General features: G+C 43.5%; 4 protein-coding genes across 4 annotated transcripts; 2 read left to right on the plus strand and 2 right to left on the minus strand.

The window, feature by feature from the left end:
* Nucleotides 1–139: 139 nt before the first annotated feature.
* Nucleotides 140–1,530, minus strand: F5891DRAFT_1204136 (uncharacterized protein; the record flags this gene model as incomplete). Its single annotated transcript, XM_041368976.1, has 5 exons — nucleotides 140–292; nucleotides 345–626; nucleotides 677–910; nucleotides 962–1,029; nucleotides 1,083–1,530. 5 exons carry the CDS (start codon nucleotides 1,528–1,530, stop codon nucleotides 140–142), a joined length of 1,185 nt encoding a protein of 394 aa, XP_041216104.1.
* Nucleotides 1,531–2,871: 1,341 nt separating this feature from the next.
* On the minus strand, nucleotides 2,872–3,849 carry F5891DRAFT_1204137 (uncharacterized protein; the record flags this gene model as incomplete). Its single annotated transcript, XM_041368977.1, has 2 exons — nucleotides 2,872–3,264; nucleotides 3,319–3,849. The coding sequence occupies 2 exons, from the start codon at nucleotides 3,847–3,849 to the stop codon at nucleotides 2,872–2,874; spliced, it is 924 nt and encodes a 307-aa protein (XP_041216105.1).
* Nucleotides 3,850–5,334: 1,485 nt separating this feature from the next.
* On the plus strand, nucleotides 5,335–5,885 carry F5891DRAFT_1204138 (uncharacterized protein; the record flags this gene model as incomplete). The annotated part of the gene is made up of 6 exons (XM_041368978.1): nucleotides 5,335–5,343; nucleotides 5,390–5,455; nucleotides 5,507–5,569; nucleotides 5,622–5,711; nucleotides 5,762–5,809; nucleotides 5,862–5,885. 6 exons carry the CDS (start codon nucleotides 5,335–5,337, stop codon nucleotides 5,883–5,885), a joined length of 300 nt encoding a protein of 99 aa, XP_041216106.1.
* A 1,151-nt stretch (nucleotides 5,886–7,036) lies between these two features.
* Nucleotides 7,037–7,231, plus strand: F5891DRAFT_898757 (uncharacterized protein; the record flags this gene model as incomplete). Its single annotated transcript, XM_041373418.1, has 1 exon — nucleotides 7,037–7,231. A coding segment is annotated over one exon (195 nt), but the record flags the coding sequence as incomplete, so codon positions are not given.
* Between the last annotated feature and the right edge of the window lie 7,366 nt (nucleotides 7,232–14,597).

Below are 14,597 nucleotides of genomic sequence, written 5' to 3' on the forward strand. Positions count from 1 at the left end.
AAACCCTAACTAACCCTAACCCTAACTAACCCTAACTAACCCTAACTAACCCTAACTAACCCTAACTAACCCTAACTAACCTAACTAAACTAACCTAACTAACTAACCCTAACTAACCCTAACTAACTAACTAACTAACCTAATCAGCCCTTGAAGACAGAGATATCGACGAGTGAATGAAACCTGTGAAACCGCACTCGAACTCAGTTGCATGGCCTTTAATATCCTCAAATGTCCGTACAAATGACAAGACTGGAGTGAGCACGCGCTTGGGATCCACAGAAAATCCTGCCTTAATACCAATGAGTCAGATAAAATTTGTCGTAGTCATAACAGTAACTCACGTCAGTCCGCACAACAATGTGACCTAAGGCCAATGTCTGAGCGTTGTTGTCAGGAGTTATCTTCACCTCAAAAAACTTCTTTGGAATGAAATATTCCATGGACGACAGTTGAAGGAGCTCGTCAACAAAGAAAATGTTGATTCCCACACGGACTGTAGGTGGGGAAAGGTCATCAGGGAGGTTGTGCATCATCTTGTAGCCATGATGAACTTGCGACATCCTTCCATCTCCTTCTTCTGGGTAATCCCGCATGGTGAACCGTGTAAGAGGATTGCCATAATCCTGGAGATAATGTCAGTGATGAACTGTATGAGTATTTGTAAAAGTCAGACCTTTGCGATTGCTTTTGCAACAGAATTGAGGTAAAACACGGTGCCCGACTTTGCGCAAACCTTTTCAGTTGGATTTCCCACTAAGTCACGGATATGGTCTTGAGTTTTCTTGATACTGTACAGTGTCGGAACGTCTTTAGCACCGAGTGCAGTAGCCCAGTCCAGAACGGCCCTCTTTTGAGCCTCCGAAAACCGAGTGCAAGGCGAGCTGAATAGGAGTTGTGTGATACATTCCTACTTGACAGGTGAGTACCTGAATGCGAGCGCATGACTCCAAAATTATACCGATATTGACGTCCATGGATAAGTTGAGGAACCTGGGTTGATTTCATTTGTGCGGGAGCAGTCGTCATCTACTTGGACTGGTATTAATGCAAGAAAGAGAAATATATGCAACATAACTTACCAAGAATATCGAGAATTGTGTCATCTACCTCAATAGCGAGATCATTGTCAAGTTCTACTCCAATCTCCTCCATGAGAGGTTCCAAGGGACACAAGAATAACGATTCTCCTCGTCGGAGTGCTGCCAGTATTTCTTCATAGTAGTCACTGCCGATTGTGTGTTTGGTAACTGTGCTATCCCACGGATCGCCAATAGGGACTTCAAGATGATCATCATCAGTGGCTCCTGTGATGTTCTCTAGTGAAAAAGCTGAGTTTTCAGGGGGAGCAGTGCTATCTGAGTCTAGCAGGGAAAATAGTGTTGGCAGGTCAAGCATGTCCACGTCAGTTTCCAGGGCAGAGGGCTTAGACACATGAGGACTTCCTGCTTCCACACGCTCCAAAGCACAGGTAACTGGCCGCTGATGTTTTTTGCTTCGGTCATGACCACTAACATGGCATATTCTCATAGTGAGAAGGCTCTCGTTCCGCTTTGTACACACTTTGCAGGCAACTTCATTTCTGCCTTTGATTTGCATGTAAACTGCAAGATAAAACAATTAAATATCGAAGGAAGGTAGTGGTAATCTGTTACCTTCGGGATCTAGTCGAGATATTGACGAACCTGAAGACCTAGGCATTGCTTCAGCTCTGAGTAGGAGAGTAAAGAAAAAGTCAACCAGTGCCAGGCATGTGTGGGTGCCGAACCAATGTGTCAGCCCTGCACTCATAATGACGACTCCACGCATTAACCATGCTGCAGTCTTCTATGCTGCATTCCTGTTGGCTGATTTCGTATTTTCAGGGCGGAATTCATAATCACAATTACTATCAGCAGATTAAATTAATCGCCATGGTCGACTGATATATAATAGTCTCCTGCCAGTGTGTGGGGGCAAAATGGCCCGGGACCAGCTCATAACACCAGCATAAATGGTTTCACTGAGGGAGAAACAGCTCACAAGTTGAATGACATAACTGCTCGACCACACACAGATTTGCAGAAAGTCCGGCTATGGGTGAATTCCATGGGAGCTTCCCAGACCAACTGTTACAATCACTTTGCTCCCTACTTAACGATTCACTATTATGCATCACCTTTTCTTCGCTCTTGAATTCCCCTTTTTGATCTGACTTCCATATTCGACCTGTGTACTATTATCCCACCTTAGCCTTGGTCCGTGCGCATATAGTGTCCTATTTAAGCACGTGTACTTTACCTAGAAACGTCACTTCAATCTTACTAGGTTTTATCCAGAACTTCCTTCACTTAAGACCACCAATCTTAAGTCGTCAGAACTGATCTCTTAGTTAAAGCACTCCTTTAACTAAGTCTACGAATCTCTTCTTATTTGAAGGGCTTTACGAATCTCAGCAACACGAACGCTCTGTCGAGCCCTTGCTGTTAGAACTATCCTAGTTTGTAACACCAACAATACAAGGGAGAGATTGTGTCATGGGAAGACAAGGATGAACATTGGTGCAGAGAGCTATGACACATAAAAACATTGTAACATGAAATCTCCAAAAAATTGATGAAAGTGCCTGCAGCTGCCAGTAGTAGTTGATCAGTGAATTGAGAAGTCCTTGGGTTCATGAACAAATTGTGAAATTGCATAATTGCAGCCAGTGAGGGACGAACCATTTCTTGTCTATTCATTTTTGACCTCCTTTTTGAATGAAGCGACAAAATTCTACATACAACATTCGAGATTTGCGTAGCTATCAACTAGAATACCATATGTTGTACATCATAGCTCATAGTCGTACCTATGAGCAAACTGTGCCAATCATAACAAATTTAACCATCGCTAAAAGACCTGCACACTCCTCAGTAACATTATGGCGTGAAATGCTTTGTATGAATGCTTCTTGACAAATGGCTCTGGCTTCAGGTGGGCCACGAGGTCACCCGTTTCTCGAATTGCAGATAATTTTTGGATGGCGAGATCCATCCCTTTCGCATCAGCCATGAATTGAACAGTAGCACTGTCGAGCTGGGTGTCCGTTCTGTTCAAAAGTCGCTGCGCTGTTTGCAAGCATTCTGCAAATACATGGGTAGTTCCAAGTGCATGTCGCCACAAAATAGATTGTGTAGCACGGTTGGTGCCTGGAGGCACAGTCAATTGTGCAAGTTTGGCAAGTTTGGCTTGAGTAAGGTCGAGGAGATGCCGGAGTAGGATGCAATCAATTATTTTAGTGTCCTGATTGAATGTTAATTTGTTGTTGTTGTTATGATCGAGTGATTGAAGACGTACCATGCCACAAACCCAACCAACAGTTGCAATGGTCATATCCTCAACCTCTTCGATACGATCAGTCATTGACGACCTCTCCACCTCCCATGCCTTCTTCTCTACCTCCCACTGCCTCTTCCCCGCGTCATGCATCACCTCCACATCCTTGCACTTTGCTTCTACGTCCTTCAACTTCACCTCTGCCTCCTCGTGTATCACCTTCATCTGCACCTCACACTGTTTCTTTGAGCTTTCGATCGAACTCTCCAACTGTTTGATCCATGTCCCTTCCACAGTGAGGGAATTCTCCAGTGTTCTGATATGGATACCACCCTCCTGTCGTCCATCCTCCAACATTTTGATCTGTTGGTCGCTGTAGATCCAAACTCGCTCATTGTGGGCATGAGCTTCCCGAAGGTGGCTTAAATGCTCCTGGTTGTCCTTCAAGTTTTGCTGTATCATCTTCTGCTGACGGATGTCATCTGCACGGTCGTGGTTCCATACCCTCATTTCTTCAGATACTTGTTGCTGGTTTTGAACGATAGCATCCATTGATGCCTTCAATGTGGTGAGTTCATTGTCTCGCACTGATTGTGCTCGCCTATCCTCCTCTCATGCTCGCCTCACTTCTGTCAAATTCTGGTCGAGTGTACATATTAGAAATAGGAGCTCCTGAGTCCTGTCATAGTCAGGACTGCTCATGCTATTGGGCATCAATGCCACATGCTGCGAGGGAGCTTTGGAACTGTCAAGCTGTTGTGAAGGAACGATTGCATGTATGCGGTCTATCGGTCCACATAGATCGCCAAGGATTGTAGCATTGTTTTCTAGTAAGGTGGAGCCATGTGTGTCTGGAAATAATGTAAATGAACAACATCAATAGAATAACAGAGCTTACTTGAAGATAAGATAATTGACGTAAGATCAGAGTGGACTTGGTCTTCATACCATTCACGCTGAAATTTCTGCTTGATACGTTGCTGGATGTTCATGCACAGGGCCCCCAGGGAAATTGTATTGGGAACTTTATAAAAATAAGAAGAATACCTCTCGACATAGAATGAGTTTACAGAAATTTGAGAGACCATAATTGAATCGATTGGTGAAGTTGCGGAGGGCCAGAGGGCAATTGAATACTTGGTCAATGAACGTGAGCAGTGAGCATTTGGCAGTGACTCTCAAGTGACTCTTAATAATACTTTGCACAAGTAATACCACGACCAACGTCAACTATTGTATTTTGGCACAATCACCGCCTTGAATAGGTTCATACCCATGCATGTGTATGTTACATCCAATCTATTACTGGAAAAGACACATTACTTCCAGTACATAGGTAAGCTTCTGGTCTTCATATGGACACAACATCCAAAGAAATATTTGACTTTTATCAAGGCCATGTTCGTGTCACGCACACCTGCGCTATTGTTCTTGTACATCTACTTGATGCCATTCCTAGACGCCTTCATCGTGAATATCTTCACCGTCGCTCTCTTCCGCCGGTGTCATTGACATGGGTACGTTGCTGCATGTACGTCCTTTCGAGCTCCTCAAATACCTCACACTCAAGGACTTTGACTGTGCTCATTTTGACATCTAGCTGTCTCCTTGTTAGCTTATCGAAACATCTCTTTGCTCTCGCGATTAGTCGCATTGAGCATTGTCATGTCATGTGACTCGCAGCACGCTACTCAAGCTTCATAGCTTCCATTCAGCGTGTAGATCTTTTTTGTTTTCTGGAGCCTTCAGCACCTGTATTTTGGCTCTCGGCTAAAGATGAACATCAACTGAAGCCCCTCCCCTTCTGGCGAAATTTGTATCACGCTGCTTGAGATAATAATTTTAGTTTTATTCGCTAACATCATTTTGACAAAAGGCCAAAGCTCATCATAGCAGTCGCCATATTGCAGTGGTGACGGACAAAACTCAGAGGTGATTGTCACAATCACAATCACAACGCGTCACAACAAATAACTGACCAACACCTTCGCCAACATCTTACCATTACACAATCTGATAGTAACCACTAGTACGATGATGTATTCAGTAAGTGCTTTCATATCTACTCTGATATAAGACTGAAGGTGCATAGATTGTTGCTTCGTTGGACTCCATGGACGTTGACCACGACAAATGTGAAGGGGAGGGGACTCACCTAGTAAGTGTAATGCGTACTTTAGTCCATTTTTTTAACATTTGTTCATTGTAGGAACCGATGGACATTGACCACGACGAACACAAAGGGGAGGATGTCGCAAACAACACTCAACCGGTATGTAAAGATATCTATCTATCTATCCATTTCTTACATTCTTTCATTGCAGGAAAACTACATGATCGTCGATGATGATGAGGCCGGTGGGGAGGATGCGATGGAGGTGTGCGACAGTCTAACGGAGAACAGTGCTCAACCGGTATGTATCCTTCATTTTGTGCGCTCAATCTCTCAGCAACTCCGTCGCAGGAATATATGGACATTGATGATGTTGATGTAGAGATGCGCACTCACTCGGTTCGTGCATCTCTCAGCACAACTATTCGTTTCTGACGTCCTTTCATCACAGGATGACATGGATATCGACATGTGATATAGAGTGATATTCAATAGGTATGTACTTCTAGCATCCTTGGCTTCCTTGTCCGCTAATTTTTTTCCTATCACGTTCACATGTTCTAGGATTCATCGTACCGTCAGCTTGCAGTCGCCTTGTGTCTCCCTATGCTTTACCTTGTCCACTAATTTGTTTCGCACCACGTTCACATCCATTGCTATGTCAGTTTGAAGTCATTTCGTGTCTCCCTACTCACTGCCTCGTCTTCTCAAATTCTACAATATAACCACTACCGTTGTATAAATAAATCTGTCGTTTATCGTAGATATATTGCTAGGAATCTAGGACCGGATTTTGACAAACAGACGAGTGCTCCGTTCACGTTCAGATGTTGCAAGGTTTTTCACTAAGCACGAATAACCAACTGTTAGGCCAATACGCGAAGACAAACAGACAAGCGCTCCATTCATGTTCGGATGTTTCAAGGTTTTTCACTGGGTACAAATAACTAACTGTTAGGCTAATATATGAAGACAAACAGACAAGCGCTCTGTTCACGTTTGGACGTTTCAAGGTTTTTGGATCAAAAAAAAGTGCTTTTCGAGAGGGAAAAAAAGTAGAGGTCGAGAGGAACTCTTGGTGTATTGCACACTGCACTACCACCACCTGTCCAGGGTGGCCATAGTGCTCAGCCTGACCTCAATCCAACCTCAGAAATTTTGGTCCCATAAACACGGTAAATCAACCACCATTGAGCATTTTTTCCTAATCTTAATAAACGGTCGTTCAAACCTTGCTTTTACCACATGCTTATGTGTGTGAAACAATTTTCGTCCAATATCAGCATAAGGCTATGGACATTTGGGCGTGTAGTCGTATCCGGTTACTCACTTCCAGCTGTGCCAAGATCGCCTAATTATCCAGGTCCCCTGCATCATGTCATTCCCCGCTGGTATAAATGTCTCGGATTCATCATTTGGATCAGGCGTGTCTTCACCCATCACAAAGATACATCAAGTCCACCTCGCCGTGCTCCTTGGCTTTGCCACTTTTGCCACAGCTTTGCCATCACCCTCATCGCTACTCATTACAATCATCGCTCAACCAAAGATACCAAAGTGCTAATCCTTGGAGGAGGTGTTGCTGGCGTCATTGCAGCACGCACGTTACACCGCAAGGGCATTGGCGACTTCCTGATTGTCGAAGCGCGCGATGAGCTAGGTGGAAGGACACAGAATTATGCTATTGGCGTCCCTGGAAAGCAGTACAACATCGAAGCCGGTCCTAATTGGATCCAGGGAACGCAAACTGGCAGTGGGTCAGTTAGTCCCACTCTGATATTCACTCGAAAGCACCACATCAAGAACCAGTATAATAACCTTGATAGTATCAGTATGTTTACTATTCTGAGCCCCTTCAGTGACAAATTCCGTATTATACGGGCCACCCGACCTCCATAATATCCCGTATGAGACGGGCCAGCTGATCATGGGCCCATGTTGTGTATATTCTCAATGATGACGGATGGGCCGGGACACATATTATTTCCGATGGAGACGGGTGGGCCCATGTATGCCAATGATATATATATCCTTAATGTTGACGGATGGGCCGGGGGAATATGATCATTCATGGAGATGGGTGAGCCCATCTAGGTAATATGTAGAGTAGGATATTATAGACAGCTGGGCTGAAGAGAGATGTAAGGCAAATATTGTTATATAGACGGGCGGGCTGACGTGGGTGTATTACATATATGGGTGGGCCGAGGTAGGGAAATATTACATAGACAGGTGGGCTGACGTAGGGTGTATTACATATACAGGTGGGCTGACGTGGAATGTATTACATATATGGGTGGGCCGACGAAAGGGATATCAAATAGACCGGTGGGCTGAGGGTGCGATAAAATATTTATTACATAGACAGGTGGGCCGATGTAGGATGTATTATATAGACGGGTGGGCCAACATAGGATGTATTACATAGATGGGTCAGCTGACGTGGGGGATAATACATAGACGGGCGGGCCGACGCGGGTGTATTACATATATGGGTGAGCCTAGATATGTTCCATCAAGACATACAGCTGATGTAGCCACCAGCGAATCAAACACATAGGATACATGTACACTATGAGTGCATATACCTACCATCAACCACCAAATCTAAACCCCTAAGCACAAAAACATGAATCGATCATGTGTGGCATTGACCAATAATCCAGGACTGAAGTGGAAAAACCCCACACCTGAACCCTGGTGTGCAACAAATCCTATTTCTAAGCATGGACACCAGAAGCACAACACTCACAAAAATATATATGTCAAATTTTCAGTGCCAAACTCCAAACCGAGATGTACCAACCCCCGAACCCCGAAACCCGAGACTGCCGGGTCTCAGGTATCGGGTGTCCGGAACTCGGAACTTGGGAGAATTTGGGGAGATCAATACAATTTAATTTACAATTGAGTTGATTGACAACACATTGACTTACCCATGTTTGCAATATATTTTTGTTTAGACATACCAAGTTCTGAATTCTGGACACCCGAATCCCGAAACCCAAGACTGCCGGGTCTCGGATTTCAGGTGTCCGGAACTCGGAACTTGGGAAAATTTGGGGAGATCAATACAATTTGATTCACAATCAAGTTGATTGACAAACACATTGACTTAACTATGTTTGCAATATATTTTTGTTTAGACATACCGAGTTCCGAGTTCTGGACCCCTGAACCCCAAAACCCGGCAGTCTCGGGTTTCGGGGTTCGGGGGTCCAGAACTCGGAACTCAGTATGTCTAAACAAAAATATATTGCAAACATAGTTAAGTCAAGGTGTTTGTCAATCAACTTGATTGTGAATCAAATTGTATTGATCTCTCCAAATTTTCCCAAGTTCCGAGTTCCAGACACCCAACACCCGGAACTCGGCAGTCTCGGGTCTCGGGTGTCCGGAACTCGGAACTCGGTATGTCTAAACAAAAATATATTGCAAACATGATTAAGTCAATGTGTTGTCAATTAACTCGATTGTAAATTAAATTGTATTGATCTCCCCAAATTCTCCCCGAGTTCCGAGTTCCGGACACCCGATACCCGATACCCAAGACTGCCGGGTTTCGGGTGTCGGGGTTCGGGGGTTGGTACATCTCGGTTATCAGGTGTCTGGAACTCGGAACTTGGGAAAATTTGGGGAGATCAATAAAATTTGATGTACAATTGAGTTGATTGACAAACACATTGACTTACCCATGTTTGAAATATATTTTTGTTTACACATACCGAGTTCTGAGTTCTGGACCCCCCAACCCCAAAACCCGAGACCCAGCAGTCCACAATTCTGGAGTTCAGGGGTTGGTAAAATGTGTATGAATATATGAAAGGTTGAATGAAACATTTTTGAAAGATGTCTCATATCAAATGTTAAGTCCCGAGTTTTGAATTTCGGGTTTCAAGACTCCAGGTTTCGGGACTCGGCACTCCCGAAATCCGGAAGTTGAAACTCAGGATTTGACATTTGATATGAGACATCTTTCAAAAATGTTTCATTCAACCTTTCATATATTCATACACATTTTACCAACCCCCGAACCCCAGAATTGTGGACTGCCAGGTCTCGGGTTTCAGGGTTCGGAGGTCCGGAACTCGGAACTCGGAACTCAGTATGTGTAAACAAAAATATATTTCAAACATGGGTAATTCAATGTGTTTGCCAAACAACTCAATTGTAAATCAAATTTTATTGATCTCCCCAAATCTCCCCAAGTTCCGAGTGCCGGGACCCCCGAACCCCGAACCCCGAGACTGCCGGGTCTCGGGGTTCGGGGGTCCGGAACTTGGAACTCGGTATGTAGAACAAAAATATATTTTAAACATGGGTAAATCAAATTTTATTGATCTCTCCAAATTTCCCGAGTTCCGAGTTCCGGGACCCCCGAACCCCGAAACCCGGCAGTCCACAATTTCGGAGTTCAGGGGTTGGTAAAATGTGTATGGATATATGAAAGGTTGATTGAAACATTTCTGAAAGATGTCTCATATCAAATGTCAAGTCCCGAGTTTTGATTTCCGGGTTTCAGGACTCCGGGTTTTGGGACTCCAGGCTTCGGGACTCAGCACTCTTGAAACCCAGAAATCGAAACTTGGGACTTGACATTTGATATGAGACATCTTTTAAAATGTTTAAACCAACCCTTCATATATCCATACACATTTTACCAACCCCCGAACTCCGAAATTGTGGACTGCCGGGTTTCGGGGGTCCCGGAACTCGGAACTCGGAATTTGGTATGTAAGACAACAAAAATATCTTTCAGGGTTCAGGGGTTAGTGAAATGTTTATAGATATACGTAGGTTAATTCAAACATGTCTGAAAAATTTCATTCATCTCAAATGTCAAATCCTGAGTTCTGGGCTTCGGGACTCAGCACCCGGCACCCAGCAGTCAGGGTTGGGGTTTGGCACTGAAAATTTGACATTCAGGTGTTCAGGTTTCGGGTGATATCTAAATCAACAACTTCGAGTTCTGCCAAAGCGTGAAACTTGAAACCCAGTGTGCAACATGTTGATTTTTCATTTATATCACACAAATCATTGAGTTCCGAGTGCCGAGGGCTGAGACCCAAAGCCTGAGACCCGAAAATATGTACACAACATGTCCATTTTTCACTCACTGCACAAATCACCGAGTTTCGAGTGCCAAAGCGTGAAACTGGAAACCCAGTGTGCAACATGTCCATTTTTCATGTACATTACACAATTCATTGAGTTCCGAGTGCTGAGAGCCGAGACCCGAACCCCAAGACCTGAAAATATGTATGCAACATTTCCATTTTTCACTTGTTGCACAAATCACCGAGTTTCAAGTGCCGAAACCCAAAACTCGAAACCCGGTGTGCAACATGTTCATTGTTCATTTACATTACACAGATCATTGAGTGCCAAGGGCAGAATCCTAAAACCTGAAGCCCAAACACATGTATGCCACATGCCCATCTACTCATTGCACAAATCACCAAGTGTCGAGTGCCGAAACCCGAAACCCGGTACTTCAAATCAGTAGTCGGGTACTTGGTACTTGGTTCTGATACTTGGTACCTGAGAATCAGTAGTCAGGTACTTGGTACTTGGTTCTAATTCTCAGTACCTGGGAATCAATAGTTGGGTACTCCAGCCAATAGTCCCGAGTCCCGAGTACTGATACTTGGTATTTGGTAGTCAGGTTTGGAACTTGGGTCTTGGTTTGGTTATCATTTGACTGAGATATTGGTAGGCAATATTGGCACTCGGAGCTCAAATACTGACTATCAACTATCAGGGTAATCCTTTATTGTATAGTGTACCTCCCCCTCTTCTGGTGGTTCACCCGCTGGGGGTTTTTCCCTGTAAAGCTGGACCTCAAGGACTGTAAGGAGTCTATTCCTGAGCATATTCGGAGTAGATATATCATATAACCAGCACAGGACACACAGGATCCTTCTCCAGGAACAAAGCATAGACAATTGCACTTGTGACATTTTTTCACAATTTTCAGTATCTTGCCCTTGCATCCATGATCCAACCTTTTAATATATAATGAGCATAGCTTATATTCTTGCTTCTTATGACCAAGATCAGCTCACAATAGGCTGGAGTTTGTGAGCTAGTGTGCATACTTGCCATTTTGCCTGATAAGGGGCCCATGCCTTCAAAACATTGAATCTTCATAATCAGAAACCTGGGGTACATTTCAAATATCTTAAGTATCATAGACATAAATTTACAGACAAATCAACCAAGAATTGAGTACTGAGGAAGTGAAATGGGTAAGAAATTGAGTGTAGGAAACTTCAAAGACCCAAAGCATCGAAAATGGTTAGTTGAGCAGTGGTAGGACTTTAATGCTGGGTCAACTCATATTTTCACTATATCCCTTCTACCCACCCCCTACCCTCAGGGCAGTAGGCAGTATGGGTTCCTTGGGTAGTTTACAATCTATCCTACATATTTGTAATGATATTTTCGGCCTGAATCATATATAAATGTGACTTTGTATAAAAGATGTCTACTGTCACTCTCCACACATCATTTTGCCTATCATTACATCAATCCTTCATGAATATTTCTAAGCTTTTAAGCTATTATAATGGATGTATATGGGTGTTATTCCAGGTCTCTGATCACATCACAGGCTTGTCATGTTGGATATCTCGACATAATGTGCAAGTCTCGCTATTAATATTCATTCTTTATCTTTAGACTCACTTACTGCACACATGTATTTCATTTGTCATTATTAATGTTTTGGATTTCTTTAGCTTATATCTTGGTCACATGGTAACCAATGGACAAGAAAAGACTACAATAAACTCACCTAGACTCGGACTACAACCTTGATTAAGCTGACTACTGATTCCCAGATACCGAGTATCAAAACCAAATACTGAGTACCGATTACCATGTACCGAGTACTGCGTAATGAGTAACAAGATAACCAATTGACAAGAAAAGACTACCACTACACTCACCTGGACTTGGACTACAACCTTTGGTAAGGAAGTTAAGCATAATAACAACTTTCATTTTTTCATTATTGCTGATGTTTTGCTGAATGACAAGGAAAGACTACCAAATCACTCACCTTGACATGGACTACAACTGTCATTTTTCATTATCATTTGCCTATATTGACTACCGAGTCTTGAGTACCAACCACTGACCACCAATCACCGAGTGCCGAGGACCAAGTACCAAGTACCGAGTCCCGAGTCCCGAGTACCAACCACTGACCACCAATCACTGAGTGCCAAGTACCAAGTACCAAGTCCCAAGTCCCAAGTCCCAAGTACCGAGTACTGACAAATACAATTCCCAGGTTATTTGAGCCCTACACCAATGGATAATACATACAAATACAATTTGTGTCCATTTGAAGTACTGGGTTTCAGGTTTTGACACTCGACACTTGGTGATTTGTGAAATGAGTGAAAAATGGACATGTTGTGTACATGATTTTGGGTTTCGGGCTTTGGGTCTCGGCCCTTGGCACTCGGAACTCGATGATTTGAGTAATGTAAATGAAAAATCAACATGTTGCATGCCGGGTTTCGAGTTTTGGGTTTCAGCACTCAAAACTCGGTGATTTGTGCAATGAGTGAAAAATGGACATGTTGTGCACATATTTTCGGGGTTCGGGGTTCAGCTCTCGGAGCTCGGAACTCAATGACTTGTGTAATATAATTGAACAATGGACATGTTGCATGCCGGGTTTCGAGTTTTGGGTTTCGGCACTTGAAACTCAGTGATTTGTGCAACAAGTAAAAAATGGACATGTTGTGCACATATTTTCAGGGTTCGGGGTTCGGGTCTCGGACCTCGGACCTCAGACCTCGGAACTCAATGATTTGTGTGACGTAAATGAAAATCAACATGTTGCATGCTGGGTTTCGAGTTTCGGGTTTCAGCACTCAAAACTCAGTGATTTGTGCAATGAGTGAAAAATGGACATGTTGTGTACATATTTTCGGGTCTCGGGGTTCGGGTTTCGGCCCTCGGCACTCGGAACTTGATGATTTGTGTAATATAAATGAAAAATGGACATGTTGCATGCCGGGTTTTGAGTTTCAGGTTTCAGCACTCAAAACTCGGTGATTTGTGCAACAAGTAAAAAATGGACATGTTGTGCACATATTTTCGGGGTTCGGGTCTCGGACCTCGGACCTCGGAACTCAATGATTTGTGTGATGTAAATGAAAAATCAACATGTTGCACACCGGGTTTCAAGTTTTGGGTTTCAGCACTCAAAACTCGGTGATTTGTGCAATGAGTGAAAAATGGACATGTTGTGCACATATTTTCGGGTCTCAGGGTTCGGGTTTCGGCCCTCAGAGCTCAGAACTCAATGATTTGTGTAATTTAAATGAACAATGAACATGTTGCACGCCTGGTTTTGAGTCTCGGGTTTCGGCACTTGAAACTCAGTGATTTGTGCAACAAGTGAAAAATGGAAATGTTGCATACATATTTTCGGGTCTCGGGCTTCGTGTTTCGGCACTTGGCACTTGGCACTTGGTTATTTGTGTGATATAAATGAAAAATCAACATGTTGCACACTGGGTTTCCAGTTTCACGCTTTGGCACTCGAAACTCGGTGATTTGTGCAGTGAGTAAAAAATGGACATGTTGTGTACATATTTTCGGGTCTCGGGGTTCGGGGTTCGGCCCTTGGCACTCGGAACTCTATGATTTGTGTTATATAAATGAAAAATCAACATGTTGCACACTGGGTTTCAAGTTTCATGCTTTGGCACTCAAAACTCGGTGATTTGTGCAACAAGTGAAAAATGGAAATGTTGCATACATATTTTCGGGTCTCGGGGTAATGTACATGAAAAATGGACATGTTGCACACTGGGTTTCAAGTTTCACGCTTTGGCACTCGAAACTTGGTGATTTGTGCAGTGAGTGAAAAATGGACATGTTGAACAATGGGTTTCAGGGTCTCGGGTTTGAAAAATAGCATAATAACAACTTTCATGTTTTCATTATCATTTGCCTATATTGACTACCAAGTCTGATAAGAGACCCCTTGGATGATTCATTGCTCAATGAAATACTACCTGATTGGAAGTGTGCTGGTTATCAGATATTCATTTGTCGACTCCCAGGTCCCGGAACTTGGAAGTCGGTACGGTTGACCCAAATTTGGGTGGTCGGAACTTGGCGTCTCATAGGGCAACACAAGCTTCACACCCTGGATTCCAAA

The sequence above is a fragment of the Suillus fuscotomentosus genome (assembly GCF_016647785.1).
Source record: "Suillus fuscotomentosus strain FC203 chromosome Unknown F5891scaffold_635, whole genome shotgun sequence".
NCBI lineage: Eukaryota > Fungi > Basidiomycota > Agaricomycetes > Boletales > Suillaceae > Suillus > Suillus fuscotomentosus.